General features: G+C 36.8%; 1 protein-coding gene across 50 annotated transcripts in view; it reads left to right on the top strand.

The window, feature by feature from the left end:
* znf740a (zinc finger protein 740a) overlaps positions 1-27,759 on the top strand; it is a 31,791-nt gene continuing 4,032 nt past the window's right edge. Inside the window, exons 1-17 of one of the 50 annotated variants that reach the window (XM_079857318.1) lie at positions 243-344; positions 3,280-3,434; positions 4,418-4,606; positions 5,803-5,949; positions 6,969-7,092; positions 7,253-7,336; positions 8,824-8,907; positions 9,573-9,656; positions 13,065-13,148; positions 13,566-13,649; positions 13,872-13,955; positions 17,187-17,270; positions 18,010-18,093; positions 20,245-20,328; positions 21,054-21,137; positions 22,682-22,765; positions 23,871-23,989. In XM_079857318.1, the coding sequence (XP_079713444.1) occupies positions 3,390-3,434; positions 4,418-4,606; positions 5,803-5,949; positions 6,969-7,092; positions 7,253-7,336; positions 8,824-8,907; positions 9,573-9,656; positions 13,065-13,148; positions 13,566-13,649; positions 13,872-13,955; positions 17,187-17,270; positions 18,010-18,093; positions 20,245-20,328; positions 21,054-21,137; positions 22,682-22,765; positions 23,871-23,989 (1,548 nt within the window). In that variant the 5' untranslated portion in view covers positions 243-344; positions 3,280-3,389. Of the gene's footprint in view, positions 345-3,279; positions 3,435-4,417; positions 4,607-5,802; positions 5,950-6,968; positions 7,093-7,252; positions 7,337-8,823; positions 8,908-9,572; positions 9,657-13,064; positions 13,149-13,565; positions 13,650-13,871; positions 13,956-17,186; positions 17,271-18,009; positions 18,094-20,244; positions 20,329-21,053; positions 21,138-22,681; positions 22,766-23,870; positions 23,990-27,759 lie in introns of all 50 variants that reach the window. The other 49 variants (XM_079857329.1, XM_079857340.1, XM_079857362.1 and 46 more) reach the window with 49 other exon arrangements.

Raw genomic sequence — 27,759 nt, 5'->3', positions numbered from 1 at the left:
ACCATCAAGAGAGGAAAAATTAAGGTGGGGTGTTGGGTCAACTTGCCCCAGCGAGCATCTTTCCACATCTAACTAGGCTAATTATATTATCATGAAAAGCTACATCTTCATTTACACCATTCTCCAGGGTGAATATAGAATAACCTCTTTATACTTTGGTTCCATGTTCCCACGTTTTTCAATACAATAACAGGGTTTGCTGCTGATGTTTTGTTACTTCGCTCATGAACACTAGTGACGTTGCAGCCAGTGTGCGCGTTCTCGTGGAGCTTTTCCGGTGGCGTTTCCTGTGTTTGTAAACTGACCTGGGCTGGAATAAAAGAGCGAAATTGAGCAGTATTAAGGTAAGATTCATAAGCACTATGTGTATCGCTTCAATACAAATGATTACTGTTGTTGTTTTATCTCTCGGGATGATGTGGTCTGGTGCGCTTTTACAGGCCTCGAGAGACAGAGATTGGATTATACAGAGAGCCATATGTACACGAAACACATTATTACACATGAACGCGTTTTAAATAAACTCCAGCTCGAACTAAAGCACACATGACTGATACGAGGCGTGCGGTGACATGTTTAGAGGGGTTCAGGTGAAAAAAGCTCTCGAAAATGTAAGGATTAGCCGTGTTAGATGAGGATTGTTTGTTTGCGGGGGAGTTTTTAGTGCGAACATCAGCGCGCTGAGATGCTTTTCACATGCGTGTGTGTGTGTGTTATTCTTTCATCTGTTCTCATGCATTAGGCTACAACATGCATGGATGTCTTCGGTGTTTGCTTTTTAAACGCATAATTAAATTGTTATGCATGTGGCAGTAAATATAGTCGGTCTATGTTTCCCACAGCACCTCACTTTGTGGCTTTCCCATTAGCTGAATACTCAATCATCTCCATACTTCATGACCTGAATTAGACGTGTCAGATTAATGAGCAGGGTTGAGAAATATTGATCTCAATCCTTTGATTTACATATGCTCCCCTTTTTGAGGGGGCTTGACACCTCTAATCACGAAGAGTGTGCTCACAAGGACTCTTTTAAAGGGATAGTTCTCCCCAAAATGAAAAAAAAAAAGTCATTAATTACTCACCCTCATGTCATTCCAAATCCGTAAGAATTTAGTTCATCTGTCCCTCCGTTGACAGTCTACGCAAATTTTCTGAAGAGTCTCGGTCCCTTTATATTATGAACAGATTTAATTTAAGCTTTTATTCACATATAAACACTAATCAGCGATCGTACTGAACTGAACTAGATTGATGCACGAGAACAAACCTCATTGGTTCTTGCGGAAACTTCAAAACACAAGAATGAACCTCATTGGTTCTTGCGGAAGCTCAAATGTGCTGCGAAACACAAGAATGAACCTCATTGGTTCTTGCAGAAGCTCAAACGTGCTGCGTAAAACAAGAATGAACCTCATTGGTTCTTGCAGAAGCTCAAACGTGCTGTGAAACACAAGAATGAACCTCATTGGTTCTTGCAGAAGCTCAAACATGCTGCGTAAAACAAGAATGAACCTCATTGGTTCTTACAGAAGCTCAAACGTGATGCGTAACACAAGAATGAACCTCATTGGTTCTTGCAGAAGCTCAAACGTGCTGCGTAAAACAAGAATGAACCTCATTGGTTCTTACAGAAGCTCAAACGTGCTGTGAAACACAAGAATGAACCTCATTGGTTCTTGCAGAAGCTCAAACGTGCTGCGTAAAACAAGAATGAACCTCATTGGTTCTTACAGAAGCTCAAACGTGCTGTGAAACACAAGAATGAACCTCATTGGTTCTTGCAGAAGCTCAAACGTGCTGTGAAACACAAGAATGAACCTCATTGGTTCTTACAGAAGCTCAAACGTGATGCGTAACACAAGAATGAACCTCATTGGTTCTTGCAGAAGCTCAAACGTGATGCGTAACACAAGAATGAACCTCATTGGTTCTTGCAGAAGCTCAAACGTGCTGCGTAAAACAAGAATGAACCTCATTGGTTCTTACAGAAGCTCAAACGTGATGCGTAACACAAGAATGAACCTCATTGGTTCTTGCAGAAGCTCAAACGTGCTGCGTAAAACAAGAATGAACCTCATTGGTTCTTACAGAAGCTCAAACGTGCTGTGAAACACAAGAATGAACCTCATTGGTTCTTGCAGAAGCTCAAACGTGCTGTGAAACACAAGAATGAACCTCATTGGTTCTTGCAGAAGCTCAAACGTGCTGCGTAAAACAAGAATGAACCTCATTGGTTCTTACAGAAGCTCAAACGTGATGCGTAACAAGAATGAACCTCATTGGTTCTTGCAGAAGCTCAAACGTGCTGTGAAACACAAGAATGAACCTCATTGGTTCTTGATGAAGCTCAAACGTGCTGCGAAACACAAGAATGAACCTCATTGGTTCTTGCAGAAGCTCAAACGTGCTGCGTAACACGAGAATGAACCTCATTGGTTCTTGCAGAAGCTCAAACGTGCTGCGAAACACAAGAATTAAGCTCATTGGTTCTTGCAGAAGCTCAAACGTGCTGCGTAAAACAAGAATGAACCTCATTGGTTCTTGCAGAAGCTCAAACGTGCTGCGTAACACGAGAATGAACCTCATTGGTTCTTGCAGAAGCTCAAACGTGCTGTGAAACACGAGAATGAACCTCATTGGTTCTTGCAGAAGCTCAAACGTGCTGCGAAACACAAGAATTAAGCTCATTGGTTCTTGCAGAAGCTCAAACGTGCTGTGAAACACAAGAATGAACCTCATTGGTTCTTGCAGAAGCTCAAACGTGCTGCGAAACACAAGAATTAACCTCATTGGTTCTCGCACATCAAGCGAGCGTGCTTGAGCTTCTGATTACCACAACTGTGCTTTTGACAACCCAGCGTGTAGTTGATCCTGATAAGTGCTCATTGTCACAGATATAAACACGAGGGATTTCTTTTTCCATGAGGGGGTTTGGCATCAAGACGGCTTTGTTTCCAGGCAGACCGTTTAAGAACACGACACACACATCTCCCAGAAATCCTGTAGAATTCAACCAATCGGAAGACGACATTCAAACTCCTGAAGTGCTTCCAATTGTCTATCCCATATGCATCAGGCTTTCATCCAGCATATTTGGGGATTAGACCTAGCAAAGCAAACTCCCTTTATCCAAAGCATTCTGGGTTTAAGTGCTGCCTTCAGTGGATGAAAGCCTGTAATTACTGTTACCCACTCTGATCAGTCTCAGAACTCTTGCTGTTTTTTCTTTGTGAATGTCTCATGTTTCTACTCTAATTCATCTTTGTCACCACAAAGAAAAGACATTGCTGCCCCATGATAGAGTCCGGTGAGACTTGTGTGACACTTGGTCCGAACTGACGTCTCATCTACACATCTCGCCTGTCTCTCAACCGCTGTCTGCCACCATGTCACACATACCCGGCAGCTCGGTCCGGGACCACATGAAATGGGTTAGTTCTCTTCGCGTTTCATACAGGACGTGCATGTTTTTGTCCTAAATTGACTTTGCTTTTCACTTTAATTCAAGTTCCAAATCCCTTAGTGGAACATGTTGCCAAATGAGTTTAAAGCAGTACGTGAAATAAAGTCTTTTACATTGAAGGTAAAGCGGTGGTTTAAAATAAATAAGGCTGTGCAACGATTAATCGCGATTAATCGCATCCAAAATAAAAGTTTGTGTTTGCACAATATGTGTGTGTGTACTGTGTATGATTATTTTGTATATATAAATATACACACATGCATGGATATATTTAAGAAATATTTGCATGTATATATATATATATATATATATATATATATATATATATATATATATATATATATATATATATATATATATATATAATTTGTATTATAAATAAATATAAACATTTTATATATAAATAACACATTTTTCTTAAATATATGCATGCATGTGTGTGTATATTTATATATACAAAATAATCATACACAGTACACACACACATATTATGCAAACACAAACTTTTATTTTGGATGCGATTAATCGTTGCACAGCTTTAAAAATAAACCAGAACTGCACGCATATTTTAATTCAATAAATGTTTGTTTTAATTAGTTATTCATTGCCAGGGTTGGAAGCATCCTTAAAATAGGTACAGGTCATTTAGGTATGTATTTGTATGTGTATAAATTACATGTTGTATTAGCTTTATTCTATGATTAGTAGCTTTTTATTTTTTGTTTATTTTAGAAAAACCTTTCTAGGGACCCAAGATGCAAATTAGCTTATGCTATACTCTCGATGTGCAATACATATTTTCCAGTTTTCGACTGGAATCATGTTTTTTTTTGTACTGTCCCTATATAAATAAACTTATAAAAAAATAAAAAACAGTGCTACATAAAGTAAACACTTCCAACAACAGCTGATCTTATATTCTTCGTTCTGTCTTGATGTTGTTTTCTTAAGGCAGGGCTGTTAGGTTGTGAAGCGGTGTTGTCCAGCATGGCTCTGATGCAGGCCAGTTCCATGGCAGCTCCTAAGAAGATGATGTCTCCGCTGGGTCCAGCTTCAGGACACGGATCTGCCCAGAGTGTACAGGACCGTGGGACGCAAGGACACATGCTCTTACCAACGGGCATGACCTGTCCTCCACTGGTTAGGAGACACCTTCAGATTAGTGTACAGCTGCAAATAGGTTATTTTGTGCCATCTGTAAAAGTTTACAAACTTCATATTAGCTAGCGATAGACTGAAATATCGCTCGGGCTGATTAATCGTCTCATTATTAGACATTTTCAGATTTGGCCGGTCTTTTTTCTATATCCAGCAAAGTGATTCTCACAAAACTGTATTTTCTGCTACCTTTTTTCAAGGTAAATTTAGGTGTCTTTCCAAAAAAAAAAGAATAGGCTGCAAAAGTACACCAAATGATATAAGGAGTCCATACCTAGTATGAAATAAATGTTTTTTTTTCACTAAGTAACTACAAATCCATTAACATATTTACTGACGTAACGCTTGAGACTTACTGATATAAATATAATTAAACTTAATTTGGAGTACTAAGTTCTTTATTGCATAATGAACATTTCTTAATATTAAGACTTAAAATGTGTTCACTGTAATATTCATTCATTTATTTTTATAAAATTATTTTAAAGTTAAGGTTTTTGAATTTAATTGAGTGCATTAACGTTGGCAGCCCTAATATATATATATATAACTATGTCCTCATGTAATTTGTGGGGCTCTGTAAGTTTGAATTAAAAAGTGTGCAAAATACATAGCCTATATCTTCAAATTCAGCAAATTTCTGTATGTTTTATTCTTTTGAGAATTGTACATGTCCTGCAATTTGACATTCTAAATTAATTTTTTTGCTAATAATTATATCAGTATATTTCATTAATAATTACACAAGCATCTTTAATAACCTCTTATTGTTTGAAAGACTACAGGGAATATTGCACTTTTGTATTTATTTATTTTTTCACCACGGGACCTTTTAGAAATAATTGGCTAGAAATAATTATTTTTCTTATAATATATGGTGATCAGTTTCAGTGCCTAAGATATAGGTTCAATACTTAAAATATTGATTTAAAAAAAATAAAATAAAAAATAATCCATGGGCACGTTATGCATCATCTACCCAGTAACAGCCTGAAGCCTGATGACCTCTACATACAACTAATGTGTGATTATTGGCACAAAATAAACTTTAAAATGCACTCCTTCAGGTTGTTAGCAGAATGTTAAAATGTATTTCTGAAATTTTATAGAGTTGTATAAAAATCCCGAGGTGGTAATTCCCTCAAAGTTTTGTAATAAATGTGTTTGTGTGTCCGTAGCTTCTGCGGAAGGAGGGTGATTTTACAGCTCCTCGAATGCTGGATGAGAAGGAAATGAGACCCAATGAAGACTTGCAGCTGAAGAAAAAGAACAGGAAGTCGGGAACACCCTCAAAAGTGAGAGAGCAGGACGGGCAGGCGGGGAAGGTCAGTGTGTGTGTGGGGGTGGCGTGTAGTGTTGTGTGTCACAGTCCTGTGAATGCATTGCCCGTCGGCCACAAATCACACAAAGTTTACTCGAATGTTCTGCTTTCTGTGAGACGTTTGAGTTTTGCAGTGTAGTTTGGTCGCGTTGGAGGGTTTCTGAGAGTATTATAGAACATGTTTGTACTGGATTTGACATTGCAAGCATTTGGACGGTCTGACCCTGTATGGTAATGGTGTGTTTGTGTTGTTGTGGGGGAGGAGATGGCTGGTTTGGGTCGGGGGTGGGGGGGTGGGGCGTCTGTAAGGGAGGGGAACGCTGAAGCACAATAACGGTTATTGTGTGTTTTCATGGCAGCAGTATCTACTGTGATTTAAAGGGCTCTGATGTTTTAGGAGTAAAGCAGATCTGCTTCTTGTGAAGTTTGTTACTTAAAGTTTAGGTTCTTTTATGTTTGGAGTCTTTTGTTTGTTGAGTTTTTGTTGTTTTTGTGTATTCATTTTAAAGAATGGTTAGTCTAAACATGGAAATTTACTAACCCTGTGTGTGTGTGTGTGTGTGTGTGTGTGTGTGTGTGTGTGTGTGTGTGTGTGTGTGTGGTTCAGGTATTCCCTACTTGTCTCCACAAGGATATTTAAAACCAGAAATGTTTGATCTTTTGGGGAATTTTTTTGTACAAAAATAATATTGTAATGCTTTCTGGAAATAACTCTTTGAGTTGCAGTATAATTGTCTGTTTTGCTATTGTGTTCTCCCTCCTTGGATAATCATATAACTTTCAGTGATATAGATTCGTGAGCAATAAATATAATTATGCCTTTGTAGTAGGGATGCACATATACTTTTAAAAAAAGACTAGAGTATAATTAGCGACATTTTTGTGTACTCACCCGAAACTTGTATTTTAGTAATGCTGTTTTTGTTTTTTTAAAAGAAACAATTTATTGAAAATTAAATAGTAACTACATGGAAAAGAGTTATCAGTACATAAAAAAATGTCTTCCATTAATTTTCCTTGTAGGCGGTTGTGGATGAAAATGGAAATTGTCCACTTTCAAAAGTCCAGAAGAACTTCATCTGTGATCACTGCTACGGGGCCTTCAGGAGTGGATACCACCTGAAGAGACACATTCTCATCCATACTGGTATGAATATCACAGCTTTATGGACTGGAAATATATTTACAGTGACAAATACATTCATGGATTATCCACATGTAACCTCGTTGACACACATCCACATTTCACACTTTTATCATGTTAGATTTTGGTGATTTGTCAATGTGTTCTGTTGTTTTTCTCACAGGAGAGAAGCCGTTTGCTTGTGCCGTGTGTGACATGAGATTTATTCAGCGTTACCACTTGGAGCGACACAGCCTCACTCACACTGGTACGACTTCTTCCACTTTGCATCTTCGTTCTGACTTTAAACAGTGCCTGTTACCTTCAAAATTGGGGATTTGACAGAAGTAAATAATGTAGTTTTAATTATTTGTATGCGAACAATGAATTATTGGACTTTTGTGGTGTATGCATAAAATACCCAAATGTCCAAATACCAGAAGAGAGAGACAGTTTTCTTAAAGCTGCACTACAGAAGATTCCATTATTGAGAAAATACATAACAAATAAGTGTTCAAGTGTGACGAAACACAGCTGATGTAAAATAACTACTCTGCAAGTGATGTGCAATTTTCATGTTACTGCCACAGATGGTGAAAGTATGGAAGCTTGTTTCTGCTACTAAATAAAAATTTAAAAAACATAATTGCGACTTATGTCACAAATCAGACCTTTTTAACAGAATTGCGAGATTATAATTTGCAATTGCAAGTTTGTATCTCTAGAGCTGCACGATTAATCGTTAAAAGATTGTGATCTCGATTCAAACACCCACGCCATCTTATTCCTAAATGACAACAATTCACCTGTGTCTATTAAACCTTTGACAAGTACACACACAGCGAACATTCAGATCTGTGTTTGCGCTGCCGCTGATCCAGAGAGAACAGTTGTCATGTTTAGGTATGAAACGGCTTCACAAACAGTCTTTTCAACCACACAGTATCGTTATTTCTGTTACAATAATGCAAAATATTACAAGCGCTGGGATAAAAGTTCATAGTTCAGATATAAACACTGATGTCTACAGTAGCCATCAAAAAATAAATCACCTTTTGCACGTAACTGGACGCTTCAAAGAACATGTTATTTTACTTAGTTGTCTGTCCAGAATCGTGGGAGAATCGTGATCTTTACTTTTCAAACGAAAAATGATTCAAACGATTCTCAATTTATCCAGAATCGTGCAGCTCTACGTAATTCTAAACTTTTTCCTCACAATTGTAAGATAAAAACCCGTTATTGCGAGAGAGTCTGAATTGTGAGATATAAACTAGCAATTAAAAAAGTAGTTGCAACTTTTTATCTCACAATTCTGACTTTATTTCTCAGAATTGTGAGATGTTTATATATATATATATATATATATATATATATATATATATATATATATATATATATATATATATATATATATATATATATATATATCTTGCAATTGTGAAAGTCATAATTGTGAGATTAAAAGAAGCAAACTTCCAAATGAAAAAGATGCCAACGTTCTGTAGTGCAGTTTTTTTTACCCTCGTTTAATGACTTCTGTTCCAGAAACACATTTTCATCGAGCAAAGTTTAATGAACACTGTTCGAAACTTGACTTTTGAGCATTATTCTGAAGTAGGCATTAAAGCAAAGATCATGTCATATATCTTAAAGCAGCTAAACCCTTGCGGGTGTATTAAGCTTAACATTTGTTATGAGCAGGGTTTTGATTCTGTGTAGACGATCATTGAATTTGCCACTCTGTGCGTTTAGGGGTGAAGCCATATGCTTGTTCCATGTGTGACATGCGGTTTTTCCAACGTTACCACTTGGAGAGGCACAGCCTCACTCACACTGGTATGTGTCATTACATTGGACATTATTTCTAAAACAATCCTTCAGTATTTGCTTTTACACATTTTAAACATGAAATGGAATAGTTTTATCTTTGTTTACATGAGCTGTAATTAAATACAAAGTCTTGCACACAATTCACATCATGTTGTTTTTGATCTACATTTTAAAAATCCTGTAAGCTGCTCTCATTAGTCTTTTCAGCGATAGAAACCCAGAACGGATAGTCCTGTTTTTAAACAGAGTCACAAATCATAGCCGTCTACACAGAACAAAACCTTGTTTCTTTTTAAGATTAAGGATTTGCTTTCATGCCAAGTACAATGGCTCAAAACACAAGTGTAAAATGCTTTCAAATAGTTGTTGCACTAAAGCTATTCACAACACATACTAAATGTCTTTGTTTTTTAAGCATTTGAGACATTAGAAAGTTGACCCAGCCTCTAAATAAAAAGTACATTTAAAGTTATGCCAGGAATACATTTCAGTAGGCTTTTAGAAAAGTTTTAGAATAGTTTTTTAGATATATAGACATCCATTAAAATGGAACCTAGTAGTCTGCTAATCTGACTGCCTACAGTTTCTAGTTAGCAAAATGGCTGTACTTTTGAGTAAGTTATCACATTATGTAATGCAGACAGCTTATTGACATTTTGTTCTGCGTTTAGGCGTCAAACCATATGCTTGCACCATGTGTGACATGAGATTTTTCCAAAGATACCACCTTCAGCGACACAGCCTCATTCATACGGGTACAAGTCATCTCTTACCCATGTGCCCCTGCTGTCTGCATTGCTTTTGTTTGTTTCACTGCCATTTTTGAACCATGCAGTGTTACGCTCACTCTGCAGTTTTACAGCTTTCTGCTTTCGCTAAGAATTCCTGCACACGAGCCTCGTTGCTTTTTTAGCATGCTAGATATCGCCTGCATGACGTCTGCTTTGTCTGTGAGGCAATCACAAGTTCATGCTTCATAATTAATCTTCACAAAAAACACTTTTCTATTTCACCTCTATATTCCAAAGGGGCCCTGCTGATCTTTGTTCTAACAGCTAATTTCCATGAACAAATGTATGTGATTACGGTTGGGTTTTGCGCAGACAATGTTAAGTACTGAAGGTACACTCAAGGTATGGCTCCCTTCAACATATTGTTGAAGAATGACATCTTTCCTATTTCCCTCCCAAACTCCACCATTTGAGATGAATGTTTGTGCATTTCTACTAGTGTTGTCAAATGTACCGACTTCGGTACCAAATTGATACTGAAATTGAAAAAATGTGACAATACCAGCATTTCCCTCTAACATTTTGAACGCTGTTTAACGGATTCTTAAACACCTCTGATTGGCCATCGTGTTCACGACCTCAACATATATGTCTCTGATTGGCTACAATGATCAACGATTTAAAAACATGTTGTAAATAGGCGTCTTTGACACTCTTCACCGAGCACTTACACATACACATGGGAACGTTTGAAAGCAGGCATTTATCAGCGTATATTTTAGGGATCCACTGATAGACGCCTGCTTTCAAACGCTCCCGTGTGTATCTGTGTATGGGCTTTGTGAAAAGCGTCTGTTTACAACATTTTTAAAGCCTTGATCATTGTAGCCAATCATAGCCATATATGTTGAGCGCGTGAACACAATTGCCAATCAGAGGTGTTTAAGAATCCATTCAACAGCGCTCGAAATGCTGGTCTCGTCACATTTTTAAAATGTCAGTACCGACTTGGTACCGAAGTCGGTACTTTTGACAACACTAATTTCTACTAGGGATTCCCCCTAATAGTCGACCAAACGTTAGTCGATGAGAAGAGTCTTGACCAAATTTGAATTTGTCCGGTTGGTCGCAGAAAAAACAAACAAACACGGGAAGTGGCGAAGTCACACAGTCCGTGACGGACACAATGTTAAAATGGCTGGTCCATGTGGTAATTATATCGGACATAAAATCCAAAGTGTGGGATCATTTAGAGATGGTAAAGGATAAGCCTAAAAAGATGACGTGCAAACTCTGCAGGCAAACGTTCGCTTATCATTCATTTGAAAGTTGTAGCCTAACGTTAGCCACTTTACATGGCCGCTCGCTCTAAACTTTAAAGTTAGCCTAGATAAATTTGTGCTATTATTAGGTGCATATCCAAGTATTTGTGCAGAGTGTGGAAGCGCTTACTGCATTTCTCTCTCTATGCGTATCCACTGTACTGCAGAGATGAGAGTCAGCATCGTCAATTCATTTTTGCAGCCGACACTGACTCAGAAAACACTAATTATTGTCATAAACATGCGACTAGTTGACTTAAATGTATGACTACCAGTTGAATAGGAAAATCTTTAGTTGGGGCAGCCCTAATTTTTACAATGCAATCAAAATTTCACAGTCCAACCCTGGCAATCATTGTTCATGTGGATATTTCATATTGAGTCTTAAAAGCTCATTGACAAATTTCATAGTTTTACATTTGAAATGGAGCAAACAGTTGCCAGTTTTAAGTTATATCTTCTGCACCCCACTTTATTGACTTCATGCCCAATTTGGGCTTGGCAGTATGGCGATATACGTATCGTTATGATGGTATAAAATAAAAAACAGAATTTTCTTTTTTGTGTATACTGTGGTTTGCAAATATGTGTGTACGTGGCTAACTCAAGTTTCATGTACACATAAATCAGGCAGATCAGGAGAGCTAGGATTGGGCAATATGATGAGATATATTGCAATGATATAAAGTGTCAATCAAAAATGTCTTAGAGTGAGGTTGCGCGAGTACCGAATTGAGTTACCTTTCGTGACTAATTGAGCTTGAATGGTCAAATACACACAAAATTGTCAATTCTGACTGTAAAAACGAGTGAAAAACATAGACAGTGTTCAATCGAAACATCTGTTTAAAGCACAGTTTATGTCAGTTGTCTCTTTATTGTATTGTTTTTGTCCTGTTGTTTGGATTTTGCATCTTTCTTTTAATTTTTAATAATAAAGATAAAATAACAAAAACAACAATGAAAATTCTGGGCCGAAACTGAAAATTCAGAATGCACTTGGCTGAAAATAAATAATAAATTGATACTATGTTAATTAATCAAACTTATTTAATCAACACCTAAATAGCTAAAACTGAGTTGTACAAATGTTTAAATTGCACATCAGGCACTGTTTAATAACAGAATTGTGTCTACTCCTGTTTGTTGGTGAAATATAAACATTTAGATGACAATAAACTCCAATAACTTGTTTTCATGACAGATTTATTCAAACATACATTAAATAATGAAGACATCACTATGCAATACAGTGCATATATTTAGCAAAATGTTCTTCTCTAGAGTTATTTTTTCTAGCTACCTAATGAGTTTATGGACATTGAATAGCTGAGTTAAATGTAAGGTTAAGTGACATTGTATAGCCTACAAGCTGTTTTATTGAAGTCTTTCCTCTGTTGAAACACTGATTGAGCGATTACATGAGACTGGATTAATTTCAGTAAGTTGTAATGGATTTTCCAACATGCCTTCTGACGTTCACCCTAGTAGTAACGTGGAGATGATATGATCAGTTCATGTGCGCTTTAGATTTAAGAAACCATATCACTACTAATTAAAATCGAGAAATCAATTTTGTCAATCTATAGCTAGTGTCCACACAGCTGACATGTTTAACTGTTGTGACTTGTCCACGTTGTGTGCACGAAATACTTAACACTGTCAAAACGCATTGTTTCAGTCATTGATTTCGGCCCTCCAAAACCATTTCTGCCAAAAATTTCCAGTGAAATAGCATGAAATAAAATTCCTAATGTTGTAAGATTCTGGTCGCATCTCCCACCCCTTCTTCCAATCATTCATCCAGTTTAATCAAGTCAACATCCATCCTGGTGTGTAACACCCACTTCACAAAATCAATACATTTTTTGATGGATATTATCTTTTCTTGTTGAATATCCTATTTCACTTTTTAGCACATGGGTTGTGGGTCAGCGCCACATTAAGCTGTGTAACCATCTTTCATGCGCTTTCTATGTGCTTGCAAGCATCTATTGCGCTCCGTTCTTGTGAAGCATGCGATTCCAGTAATGTCTAGCTCCTATATTGACATAAATGTGTTGCATATGCATGGTTTAAATCTGACACATGATTTGCTCTGTGCATTCAGGGGTGAAGCCGTATGCTTGCTCCATGTGTGACAGGCGTTTTTTCCAACGTTACCACCTGCAGAGACACAGCCTCACTCATACGGGTATGAGCCGTCTCTCCTTACCCTTTTGAACTGTTCTACCTGACTACACCGATGCACAGCTTAGCACTGTTGCCAACTTAACAGTGTTAATGTCAATATATTCAGACATATTTTTTCCCCCCAACTGTTGCCTTTGCAATACAGACAGTTGTACATGTGTATTTTTTTTAACCTGTTTTAAACTTTCTACAAGATTGTAAACAGAGGGGAACATCCAAATATTTCCTCATGTTACTAAAAAGTTGGCAGCAATGCTTTGTACACATTACTTTTTATAGTTTATACAAAAGTTTTCAAATATAGGTTTGGCTGCAACAAACTCGAGTTTGGCCATAGTTACAGACAATGCATTGGGGTGTTGGACATACTGAAAGTTTTTACTCATCAAAACGTAACACTCCGGTACTCTGTGTTTAGGGGTGAAGCCGTTTGCTTGTTCCATGTGTGACATGAGGTTTTTTCAGCGTTACCACCTGCAGAGACACAGCCTCACCCATACGGGTACGAGTCCAAGGGGGCAATGCACATTAAAGCATATTAAACACTTTATTCTGCAGCCTTTACTACAGACATGGCAAACACACTCTCCATGGTTCTCCATGTGCATTATGGCTTTTTTTTTTTACCCAAAGGAGTAAACATTTTAATTTTAATTGTCGCCTGAGTTGCACCAATTTTATTTACTAGTACTTGTCCCCATAAACTGTTACTTTGTTTATTTAGGGGTGAAGCCATTTGCGTGCACAATGTGCCCCATGAGGTTTTTTCAACGTTGTCATCTCCAACGACACAGTCTCACCCACACGGGTATGTGTCATGTCTTGAAGTCGCTGGCCCATTCTCAGGGAACTGTGCCATATCCCGGCACAGCATTTTTAAAAATGTTTTTATTTAAAGACGTTTCTGTTGAACCACCAAGAAATTATAGTTTAGCAAAACTAAACTATAATAAGTTGGCAAAACTCAAAAAATGTACCTCAATTTTAAATTAAGAACTTGCAGATTTGTATTTTGTACTTATACATTTTAATTGTTCTAAATTTGAATTTAAGTCAAATGTATGAAATAGTGTACTTAAACATTTCATGTAACTTCAATGTGAACGTTCATTAGTATAAACTTAGCTAGCTGTAACAAGCTAATTAAGTAAATGCTTACTTTCTAATTTGTTAACATGTTCACAATTGCATGGTATAGCACTTGCTGAGTGCAGCATATAAAACATTTATCATACTTGCTCTCAAACTAAGCCGCATGCACCACTTGTCACCATGACAGTAACTCTCCAAAAACCCACATTAATAGAAACTCTTCTACATTAGCATAACAAAACATTAATCACTACTGAATCTCCCACTTTAATCTTTCACAACATTAATCTTGCACAAAAAAAAAACATTATATAACTCTTAATTTTAGCATTTACTCTCCCTTTCGGGTGCCATGGGAAAAGCATGCTGGGAAATAGAAATCCCAGCCCAGTTTCAGTTAAACTTAAGTTCAAATTAAAAAAAATAATTTCATAAAACTCAAGAAAACGACAGTTCAATTTACTTAAAATATATCAGTTCTGTGAACTTGAAAGAAAAAGAAAGTGCTAAATACTCATAAAAGTTAATTTGAATGACCTAATTTGTTTAATTTAAGTTGGTCCTACTCATACCAATTAATTATTTTACAGTGTAGTTATTATTTATTGTTACTAACCCTAATTCGCTATTATTTACATCCCGTCACAGTAAAATTAGAATCCTTATGCTTATAATTTGAAAAGATGACTGGTATTTTCACCTAAGGTGTGTTCAAACTTGTAGTTCAGTTCTCTTGATACATTTTAGTCCTGGTTTGCATTCACACTGTTATTTTTAACACCAAACATAAAGATGCAAAACAGAAACAGCATTTATGGCAAATATTTTGTGGTGGAATTCAGTGACCATCAAAAACAATGTGGTGTGTTGGGCTACACTGGTGGGTCTTCTCTTGGAAAAACATGCTCATTCAAATGCATGCTCTTTTTTTTATTTATTATTAGTTTATTTGTCAGGGACAATGCAGCGCACATTATTACATACATAATTATCACGGTCAAAGCCATAACAATATGTGTATATGTGTTACATAAAAGGTTTCTTGCCAATAGGCTAATTTGCAACCCCAGTCCCTGGTCAGGCCTTTCTAAAAAGATAATCCAAATATAATTTTCTCTGTGGACTTATCAAATACTCATCTATTTTCCCAGTCATAATTACTTCAGGGGGCGTATGTGTAACTTCAGAGTTGGAAACTTGTATTTATGATAATTTTGAAATTCTGAAAGCACATGAAGGCAGCATTAATCACATTAGAATCAAAAATATATATTACCCCAAAATGGGGTTTTAGGTCAGTGCAAAGATGGCTCATAATGGCCTTAACTAGAAAATAATGTCACAAAATATAAAATAGTTAATATTTAACTGTTAACCGCTTATCGTTTACTGTGTGTGCATTTTAATGTGATTTAAACCATTCAAGCGCAAAAGACTCGCGTGCTGTTTTCCGTGCTGCACACACACACACTCAAAGCGCGCTCACAGAAAAAAGTGATTTTAATGTGATTTCAAACCTTTACTGTTACACACGCTTGCAGCACGAAAAACAGTGCACAAGTCGTCTCGCGCTTGAATGGATCCTTGGAGCTCTTAAAGTGACAGCAGCCTAATATTCCTGCTGCCGTCTCTATAATAACGTTAATCAAACAACAAAAGACAGAGGAAATTCACTCGTTCTTGACTGAATAACTTTTGTAACTATATTTGTAATGTTATTTTTACATTTCAATTAGTTTCTGAACCTGACAATCTTAAAACAGTTTATTTTAATCATATATTTGTTTAGTTGTATTTGTTGCGATTGCAAATTTTTAATTGTTCTTTTTTAATTACTGAGTGTTTACTTGTTTTTAAAAAAGGCTTAATTTCTATTAGTTAGGCTAGTTGTTTTTTTTCTATGGTATTTTTAAACCATAGGCAAACGTTTCTTGTGGAAGTGTTTTTAGCCTATTGACTTTTGTTCAAGGAATCGAAATTAGTAATCGATAATCGGAATCGTTAAAATTCAAACGATACTTAACCCTATTCCTTACCACTATATTTTATTAGATGTTTTATAATTTTAATGGAACTGAATCGTTAGGCAGAACGCGGAACCTGGAAAATTTCTTACGATTCCCAACCCTACCAACGTTTTTTTGTACCAGAGCAAAAACGTTTTACTTTAAGAAACGTCGTCCCATTTTGTCTCATCCCTTGGTCATCCCTGTCAATCATCGCAGTTTACGATTCAGTTGCACAATGCATCCTTCTCCTGAAAACTATAATAAATAAAATCTCTATTTTTAGAATAAAAAAGCTCTCTTAATTGTACAATGAATTTCTTATTTACATCGTGTTTACAATTTGTTTGTTTGTGTGATTCATGTTGGACAAAGCAAAACCTGATGCGTTTTCAGCTGTTAAGCAGATTCTGACTAGCTTACTGACTGGCACCTCTGGTCATTGGCCACGCTTAACAGATATGATTGCTACAATGCTCAAGATTATAAAAAACACGCTGTAAATAGAAACAAATGCAAACTAGAGAGTTTGACAGCAGCGTCTATCACCGGGTGCTAAATATACTTGGTACTGTAGAAATGTTGTAGAACAACCCTTTATATATAGTTTTTACCACATCAGTACTTTTTCCAAATATTTTTGTTGTTCATTCATGGGGCACAAATGGCACCATTTCCTGAGAATGAGCCTACTGTAATAAACACTGTTTTTAAGGGACAAGTATAGACACGTTTTTTATTTCCCTCCGGACCCAGTTTGCATGGAGACTTTAGTTGCTATTTTCATCTGTGTTAGACATGGAGGATTAGACATCTTATATGTGTTTTTTGTGTGTGTGTGTGTGGCTGTTTTGTGAATTTACTGTCATTTTTTATCATGAATTTACTTAGTTGATGCTGATATCTGCAAGTGCTTTCTAATACTAGTACTCTGCATCTAGGGGTGAAGCCATTTGCTTGCACAATGTGTGATATGAGGTTTTTCCAACGCTACCATCTCCAGAGACACACCATCACCCATACGGGTATGTGTCGTCTCTTTGTACCCCTCTGCTGGTTTTCTTCAGCATGTTGAGCAAATGAACATAAATTAATGTTCAAAATTATGAGCTTTTGCCATTATATGTTTTATGAGATTTTTGTAAGAGGAGCAGTCAAGCACCACATTTCCCTCAATATACCCATAGAGCATCAGGCATGGGCTTTTACATGAAGAAAGAATTTCTTAATTACAAGTTTGACAAAATTACAGTAGCTCATCTTTGGCTAAGAATAGAATATATCCTCTCTTTTTTCATACTTGGAAGACGCTAACCTTTCAGATAATGAAGAAGCTAGTAGGTAGTTATTTTACTCATGCAAATATGCATTATCTTTAGTTCTTTGTGAGAGAACAATTCAGGGAATCATATATAGTCAATAGTCAGCAGTGCTCTCTTTTTGCTGCAATATTTTGAAAGAACATTTTCAGTTGTTTTAGAGGATGAAGTACAACTACAGTCAATTAATGATGGGAGAGATTTCTGTATTTGGCAGTAATTATGAAAATATGAATTTCCAATATTGACCTTAATGCACTTTGTTGGAGAGTTAATGTTTAATTGGACTCTTAGTGAAACTCTTGCTTAGAACTAACCATGATGTTGTACTAACATAACAGGGTCAGAATGTAACATTAGGCTGTTATCTTTGATTCTTAGATGGAATATTGTTAGACGATGTTTAGATGATGCGTTTGGTTAATATTTTGCTTTGGTCATTCAGGGGTGAAGCCGTATGCTTGTTCCATGTGTGACATGCGTTTTTTCCACCGTTACCATCTGCAGAGACACAGCCTCACTCACACGGGTATGTGTCTTTCTGTCTTCCCCCCCTCTTAGATGATATCTGAGCTACTGCCATTGTGTAACAGAAAATTAGAAGTATGCAATTTCATTATTAATCAGTACATTAGTTTCAGAAAGGAGAAATGGAGCATTGATGAATTGTAAAAATGTATTTATTTATATTAACCTATTGTGCTCTTGGGTTAAAGTGCACACTGTCAGCTAGGCTTGACACTACAGATGTAAACATTTCTATATTTTAATTAATATTTATTGTGTTAATTATTTTTTCTGTAACAATAATTTATTATTATTATTGATATGTAAAATAGTGACTGTTTCACGTCCATATTCACATACGCCTGAACACCAGAGTAGATGTTAGGTAGATTAAGGGCATGAAAGCCTCAGTAACATTCACTTTTTTTCTATAGAATTAAAGTGAATTGTGACTGAGGTCATTTTTGAGGAGGAAATCTTGCATGGAATATATTGTGTATATGCAAATAAATGAAGTATTCTGTGGATACAAAATTTAAATAATGTATTAATAGCAAACACTGTATAGCTCTGCTTTAGCTCGCTTGATTTTTTTCTAACTCCAATGCTCTCTTGCACAGGGACGTTTACAGTAAATGCACAAAAATCAGAGTAAAGGAATAGTTCACCCAAAAATTAAACTTATCTCATCTTATTTCAGCCGAACACAATCGGAGTTATATTAAAGGGTTAGTTCACCCAAAAATGAAAATTCTGTCAGTAATTACTCACCCTCATGTTGTTCAACCCCGTAAGACCTTCGTTCATCTTCGGAACACAAATTAAGATATTTTTGATGAAATGTGACAGCTGGATCACTCCTCCATAGGCTTCTAAGGGACTGAAACTTGCTGGCCCAGAATAGTTATTAAAGAGATCGTTAATACACTGTACTGTACACTGTACAAGACGTACAACACTGACGCGCTGCGCAAAAACACTACGTGAACCAACTCGAGGCCCAGAGAGAATGAAATGAATAGTGGAATAAAGTCGTTATTTTGGGGGGTTTTTGCGCACAAAAAGTATTCTCGTCGCTTGATATACTTAAGATTGAGCCACTGTAGTCACTTGGACTATATTAACGATCTCTTTAATAACTTTTCTGGGCCAGCAAGTTTCAGTCCCTTAGAAGCCTATGGAGGAGTGATCCAGCTGTCAGATTTCTTCAAAAATATCTTAATTTGTGTTCCGAAGATGAACGAAGGTCTTTCAGGGTTGGAACAACATGAGGGAGAGTAATTACTGACAGAATTTTCATTTTTGGGTGAACTAACCCTTTAAATAATATCCCAGCTCTTCCCAGCTTTGTAATGGCATTGAGTAGATTGTAGTTTTTGAAGCTCTTAAAAAAAAGTGCGTCCATCCATCATAAAAGTAATCTATATGACTCCAAGGGGGTTATAGGGTTAGTTCACCCAAAAATGAAAGGTGAGGGTGAGTAATTACTGACAGAATTTTCATTTTTGGGTGAACTAACCCTTTAATAAATGCCTTCTGAAGCGAAGCCATGCGTCGTTGTAAGACAAATATCCGTATTTAAAACTTTATAATCACTGGTTTCCGGCAACAGCCGTACGCACGTTCACGAGAGAGTCGAGTTCCGGAGGAAGGGTGACCTCTGACCTTGACGTATGACATAGCGTAAGCTTAGATGAGAATTAACGAACCACCATATAGACAGAGAAAACAAAACGCCGGTCACTAATCAGAAGCCTAAAACATAATGTGAGAGGATTTCAATATAAGAGAAAAGGAAAACCGTCCCGTCAAAGGTCACCCATCTTGACTCTCTTGTGAACGCACGTATGGTTGTTGCCGGAAGCCAGTGATTTACAGTTTATTAAGCTCTAAGTATGAATATTTTTCTATGCCTAAAACTATAAGCTCATAGTTGACACTTTAACCCAGAGTTTTTAGCTTTAGGTTTTAGCAGTTCAGTCTTAGTCCACATTTCTAAGGTCTAATGTCTAGCAGATGTTCAGTTTGTCAGCTGCATTGTGTTTGGCTGATGAGACTGTAGTGAATTATTTTTATTTTTGCATTGTTGTATATGTTGAGCAGTTCCCATGAGTGCTTGGTTTTAGTTCACATGTGGCGGTGAGGTTAATACACTGCTACTTTGTGCATTCAGGGGTGAAGCCTTATGCTTGCACCATGTGCGACATGCGTTTTTTCCAACGTTACCATCTACAGAGACACAGCCTCACCCATACGGGTAGGAGAAATCTCTGTTTATATATTATTATGAATTGCCTCTCAAAGCTCTCAGTATGTTACAGAGAGACACAATCTGTTCAAACTACAACAAACTCGAGTTTGTATTTTCATAATTGCTTAAAATATGTATTCAGCAGGCATGAAATGATAGAAACAGTCCATGCTGGTGATAATGCCACCTCTTCTTTTAATGACAGACACTTTAGTTTGGGAAACACATATTCACTATTAACTATGACTTTTGCCTCAACAAACTCCAAATTTGCTGATTATTAATAGTTAGTAAGGTAGTTGTATTGGGTAGGATTATGGCCATGCACAAAAATACATTAATATGTGCTTTATAAGTACTAATAAACAGCCAACATCCTTGTAATATGCAAGCTAATTAGTTAATAGTGAGAATTGGACCCTAAACTAAAGTGTTACCAAACTATGTTTTGTTAAATCATCATAAAGCATCTCTGTTTTACTGGAAATGTTAAAGAGGAGGTGATTATCAACAGGGGTGGTTAACAACTAATACTTTGTGGCACACAAACATTTTTATGTTAAATTTGAAATAAATATAATACACGATTAATGCATATAATTAAAGCATCTGCTTTGAAATTAAGTTCTGCAGATGCACTTGCTATGAGCAGTATTTGTTTATTTGTTTTACCCATAAATGCTATATTAATAGAAAGGCATACCTGAACTGTTGGTGCTCTGTGCATTCAGGGGTGAAGCCGTATGCTTGCTCGATGTGCGACATGCGGTTTTTTCAGCGTTACCACCTGCAGAGACACAGCCTCACTCATACGGGTATGTGTCATCTCAAACCCCTGTCTTTTTGTACTTAAAGTTAGTTTTCTGCATGCTAAATGACTTTCAATTCGGTATGCGCAGCAACCATTTACAGATTACAGAGTTAATGACATTTAATAATTTAACGAATAGTGCTACTACTACTTTATTTTTTACTTCACACTATGGTACTGAGAACAACTATCCCATTACTATGACCTGAATAAATGCTTAAATTGGTTTTGAAATGAGATTAGCATAATTGTACTTTAGTTTTATTTTTTGAGATTGAGGTTAAGCTTTATAGTGAGCCTTTGTGGCTTAAGTTTGATTACTACAGAAGATCATTTTGACACATCCCTCATGAACTGATTAAAAAGGAGCCCCAGAAACATCATTTTACTATATTTCTTAGAAAGATTTCTTTCCATTTAAAACCATCCAAATGCGAACTGTAATGAGTGAAATGGACATAATAGTCGTGTCCCCCCATTCAGAGGCTGCATCCTTCGAAGTGCGCGAAGCTTGAACCTAACGTTGTGAAATGGGACGGTCTGGGATACGGAGGATTGTTCTTGTCGCCTAGAAACTGTGACGGCTGCCGCTGATGAGCGCCTGTAATGTTCGTTTCTTTGACTTTTTATATTCAACTGTCTGTAAACAAAACAGGGTTCACAACCTGTCTAAATAGGTTCTCTAGAGCTGCACGATTAATCGTTAAAAGATTGCGATCTCTATTTAAACTCCCACACAATCTCATTCCTAAATGACAACGATGTCTATTAAACCTTTGACAAAATCACACAGAAACATTCAGATCTGTGTTTGCACGGCCGCTGATCCAGAGAGAACAGTTCTCATGTTTAGGTATGAAACAGATTCACTTATCAGAAATTCTGTTACAACAATTAAAAATATCACAGAAGTACTAAGATAAAAGTTTATAGTTCAGATATAAACATTGATATCTACAAAAGCTATCAAAATAGAGTAAATCCCCTTTTGAAAGTAACTTGACCCTTCAAATAAAGATTGAATTGATTAAATTGTTACGCCACCAGGTGGCATCAAGTGACTGTTAAAAATGTATTTGCCATTAAATCATTTATTTAAGAGATTCGTTCAAAAAACGCTGATTCAACAAGTGAAGTCTTTATGAGTTAGTCATTGAATCATTCATTCAAACCATTTAAAAAAATAAATAAAAATTCATTCTGACTCATTAAACATTTTTAGCATTTTCTCAAAAAAGAAAATCCAGTCATCACTGGCGTGCAATGAATCTTGGGATAGACGAGTTCTGTCCTTAGTGGGCCGGGAAACGAAGGACACATTTGTAGGACACATTCGAAAGAGCCTTTGAAATGGGACAGCCTTCGTCACGCCGCTGTGACGCATCGGCTTTTGAAGGATGCAGCCTCTGAATTGGGACACGGTTAATGTCAAAATCAAATGTAAAAAAAAATCAATAGCATGTTCTACATTTTTAAACGGTATTAAAATTGTTTTGGTGCTTTGAATGTTTTGTAAAGACATTCACTAAAAATTGACTCTACGTTTAGGAGTGAAGCCATATGCTTGTTCGATGTGCGACATGCGGTTTTTCCAACGTTACCACTTGGAAAGACACAGCCTCACTCACACTGGTATGTGTCCTTTCTTTGTACCCCAATTTACTAAGTATTCCTGGATTGGAGTTTGTCTATTTTGTGTGTTTGGGGTGTTTAGGGGAAAAGAGAGATCAGTGACTTATTCAAATTAACCTTAGTAATGAATTTGAACAGGAACTCTTACTTTTGAAATATTAATTAACCATATCCTGCATCATATAATATTTGCATCAACATCAAGACAATTTTTTTTAACAAAAATGTACCTGCACTTGGGCGAGTTTTGCGAGTCATTTCAGACTTACTTGGTAGCATCAATATCTATGTAGTTGCTCTTGCTTCGTTTCTCCGGGGTTGTTTTTTTTTTTTCTTTTTTTCTTTTTCTTAAAGGGTTAGTTCACCCAAAACTGAAAATTCTGTCATTAATTACTCTCTCATGCCGTTCCACACCCGTAAGACTTTTGTTCATCTTCGGAACACATGAAGATCTTTTTAATTTAATCGCGCATTATTAACAAACACGTGTTTCATGATTAATATTCTGTAAATAAAGTGGTACATTTTGTGTTTTTACTCAAAGTGCTAGAAAGTTGTAGTTGCGTAGGCTGTAAATGGAGGGACAGAAAGCTCTCAGATTACACCAAAAATATCTTGTGTTCTGAAGATGAAAAAAAGTCTTACGGGTTTGGAACGACACGAGGGCGAATAATTAACGACAGAATTTTCATTTTTGGGTGAACTAACCCTTTTAGTTTATTTGCGTTCGCTTAATGTGTGCAAAAACAGAGACAAAATGACGCTAGCTGTTTCTTTTTAAACATTTTAATGCTCAGTCGTATTTATTCTCCAAACAGAAAGAATAAAACCAAGTCTCAAAGCAGGTTTCTGATCTTTAAAACCAAAACCCCAGTGTGCCACTTTAGTTTTTCATTCCATATTAAACACACTCTACAAACTCGAGTTTGTATGAAGTCATCTGCTTTATTTCTAAGCATGGATATACTCTGAAACCCATATGACAATCACAGTCTCGATCCTTACATGACAATCAGTGTTTCAGAGTCTCTGTTGTGTATTGTTGTGGCATGCTGTGAGAGTGAAGGTGTGGGCCGCTTTAATAAAGACTGTTTTTCTCTGACAGGAGAGAAGCCGTTTGCATGTGACATGTGTGACATGCGGTTCATTCAGAGGTACCATCTGGAGAGACACAAGCGTGTTCACAGTGGTGAAAAGCCTTACCAGTGTGAGCGCTGCCAGCAGGTAAGATCACGCTTTACACATGGGTTTTTTAAGGCAAGACAACATCTATTGTTGAAACTGTAGTTAAATAGAAGAATACTGAATGTTGGGAAGATGGAGAAGTTATTGTTATTAAAGGGGTGGTTGATTATGATTTCACTTTTATAACTTTAGTTAGTGTGTAATGTTGCTGTTTGATCATAAACAACATCTGCAAAGTTGCAATACTCAAAGTTCAAAGCAAAGGGAGATATTTTCTTTTAAAGAAATTGCTTTTTAAGGACTACAACAAATGGCTTGTAGGGACTACACGACATTCCTCCCAGGTTAGTGACATCACCAACCCTAAAATTTACAAAAAACCCGCCCCCGGAACACGATTTATAGATTATCAAGACAGAATATGCTAATCAATGACTAGAAGATAACTACACATATGCTAAATAAACTCATCAACTAACCATTCAGAAACGTCCTGTTGCTTCTACATGTTGTCACTTCTTCTTGAGTCTCTCCATCATTGACTCAGTTGACATCAGCTGACTCCGGTTTGATCATATAAGGCTTAAAGTTTTTGAAATTTTCAGTGCGTGTCTGTGTGAGTGCAAGCTCTTGACGCTCTGCCCTCTGTGCCGGGAGCAGCAGCTCATTTGCATTTAAAGGAACAGACACAAAACGGTGCGTTTTTGCTCACCCTCGAAAATGGACAATTTTAACATGCTATATACAAATATCTGTGGGGTATTTTGAGCTAAAACTTCACACACACACTCTGGGGACATCAGAGACTTATTTTACATCTTTTGAAAAGGGCATTATACCACCTCTTTAAGCTTTTTACATTGAATCAAGGCTACTCACCACAGATATATTGTCAGGGAAAATGGTTCAGTGGTTGTTTGTGTTCTCCTTTGTGTTCAAAATATTTTAAAAAAGTGCTAGAAACGGACATGAAGAAAGAGCATGCTTTGATGCTTGTTTGTCTTTGATTTTATGCCTTAATTCAATTTATATACAATTCCCATAGAATATAAACTTGGTTAGAATGTAAAAATACTTGTTTGCATATAAAATGAGGTAGGTATTTTATATTATTTAAGCATCTGGAACCTTATCAGTTTGACAGAATTTTCTACTTTAAAGTGACATGGTAAGTCAAACTATCTTGACTGAAAGGTTCAGTTCACCCAAAAAATTTAATTCTGTCACTAATTACTCGCCCTCAAACACAAATTAAGATCTTTTTAATGAATTCTGCACTTTGTCCCTTCATTGACAGTGACGCAACTGCCACTCCCAATACCCAGAAAGGTAGTAAAGTAAAATTCAAGTAATCCATGTGACTCAGTGGTTTAACCTCAATTTTACGAAGCGACTCGAGTGCTTTTTTTTTTTAACAACAATTTACCACTTTATTTACAAAATATTAATCTCCATTGCGCGTTCATGAGAGCATCACGATGCATGCGTGTTGTTGGTACAGTTCACTGCTGATGTGGATACAGTCGTACTAAATTGAACTGCTGGATATGATTGGATCAAACTGTGTGTTTGTGTGTGTTCTCACTCACTTTCCTGTCAGAGGCATGAGGTGGTTTTTCAGGCAATTTTATTTCGCATGTACTGGTCACCTGGCATACGCAACAGTCAATCATTCTTTAAAGACGACGTGTTGTGTTTGGACAAAAGATGAGACAGTTCTTTATTAAACTCATAAAGACAAAAGTATTACAGGAATACTGGATTCTAAACGACAAAGAAATGCCTCAATCAAGACCTTGAAGCAGAAATGAGGGAGAAACACCCAGAAACGCCTCATATGTGGCGCTCACAAGTAGTGGTCGACCGATATATCGCCGAGGCCGATATATCGGCCGATATTTGGAATTTTTTAGATATCGGCATCGGCCGATAAATCTTTCCGTTTGGCCGATATATTTCAAAACAGTTTGTGACTGTGCATTAGCGCTTTTTTCCACTGACGCGAACAGAGCGAGCGTGAATTCACTGAATACACTCGCTCTGCTCCGCCCAGCACCGTAAAACAAGCCACTCAGAAGTGAAACAGACATCTGACAGACACAGTAAATGACCATTCGCATTCGCTTTCTAACCTGACGCTACCTTGTGTTACACACAAAAACACTCCGGCGTGCAGCAGAGTCTATTCAAACAGTACCGTGATATGTCAGATCCGCAGCCCAGCGGTAGCTCCAGTGGGGGTCACAGATGTGATATAAACAAATTCAAACAAAACTGAAAACATTTTACCTCACAAACAGTCAAAAATCCTGTAACTGGCTGTTCCTCAGATACGCGCGTTGTTCTCGGGTTACATTTAAACTAGACGCTGTTTTCCAACGGACTCGCGTGCACGGAAAAGCTGGGTCGCGTGCATTACAGATCAGTTGGTCGCGTGAGGTGGATGAGAGGAGAACACTATGTAATACTACATTTGAAAATAAATCCTTGAAAATGTTATTCACTATCTACTGTATTTATTTATCCCTGATTGGCGTAATATCGTGTGTAGTATACATTTTCATATGTTCATGTATGTCATGCAAATACATGTGACGGCTTGCAACGTTTTAAAGAAACAAACAAGCAAAACTAAACACATAAATCATTATTATTTAAATATACTTGAAGTAAAACAACCTTAAAAAAAGGTTGAACTATTTAAACTATTTTAAAGTAAATAGTTTATTTACACTATGTGAGATTTATATTTAACTATGTTGTACATAAAATGTATGTAATCTCACATACTATTTTGTCATTAATTTATGAATATTGTTTAGATTGGTTCATTAATGGTAAATGTTATTTGTAACCTGCAGTAAGCAGCAGTAATTATTTATGTGACTGAAAAAATGACTGTAAATATTAAAGCAGACAAGAAGTTGCACTAAAACTTTATTTATTGAAGTGTTACCTTACCTTTTTGTTTACATTTTAATTTCTTAGTAAATATTTTTTATTGCAAAAAGAATTTTGCATAAATAGTATGTACAATAAATGTTCATTTAGTTTCACCAATATTCTTTGTCTCTCATTTACTGTATTCACATGTATTGTCCATCCTTCGGATGAGACGTAAAACCGAGGTCCTGACTCTCTGTGGTCATTAAAAATCCCAGGATGTCTTTCGAAAGAGTAGGGGTGTAACCCCGGCATCCTGGCCAAAATTTGCCCAGTGGCCTCTGTCCATCATGGCCTCCTAATCATCCCCATATACTGATTGGCTTTATCACTGTCTCCTCTCCACCAGTAAGCTGGTGTGTGGTGAGCGTTCTGGCGCAATATGGCTGCCGTCGCATCATCCAGGTGGATGCTGCACATTGGTGGTGGTTGAGGAGATTCCCCCATCTATGTAAAGCGCTTTGAGTGCCGAGAAAAGCGCTATATAATGTAATGAATTATTATTATTATTATTATTATTATTATTGTATCGGCCTCATATCGGCCAGATTGCTTTCTCAATATCGGCATCGGCATCGGCCATTAAAAATCCCATATCGGTCGACCACTACTCACAAGTATAAGGGGATTTCCTCTCCATTAATGCTGGGATAACACGCCTACGTCTCCTTCCATTAATAATAATGGCTAGTGCGGTTGCTGGGATCTACTGACATCCGTTGCCATGATTTTTGGAATGACTTATTACGAGAGGAAAAAATAACGTTTTAGTCGTATAACATCAGTTAATGGAAATGGCTTCATTTCGCAATTTTTTTTTATCGACATTTAAAGATGTTTTGGCTTATGTGACGCGGCTTATGTGT

This window comes from Squalius cephalus, assembly GCF_949319135.1.
Source record: "Squalius cephalus genome assembly, chromosome: 22".
Taxonomy (NCBI): domain Eukaryota; kingdom Metazoa; phylum Chordata; class Actinopteri; order Cypriniformes; family Leuciscidae; genus Squalius; species Squalius cephalus.
This window is presented reverse-complemented; position numbering and strand designations above follow the sequence as displayed.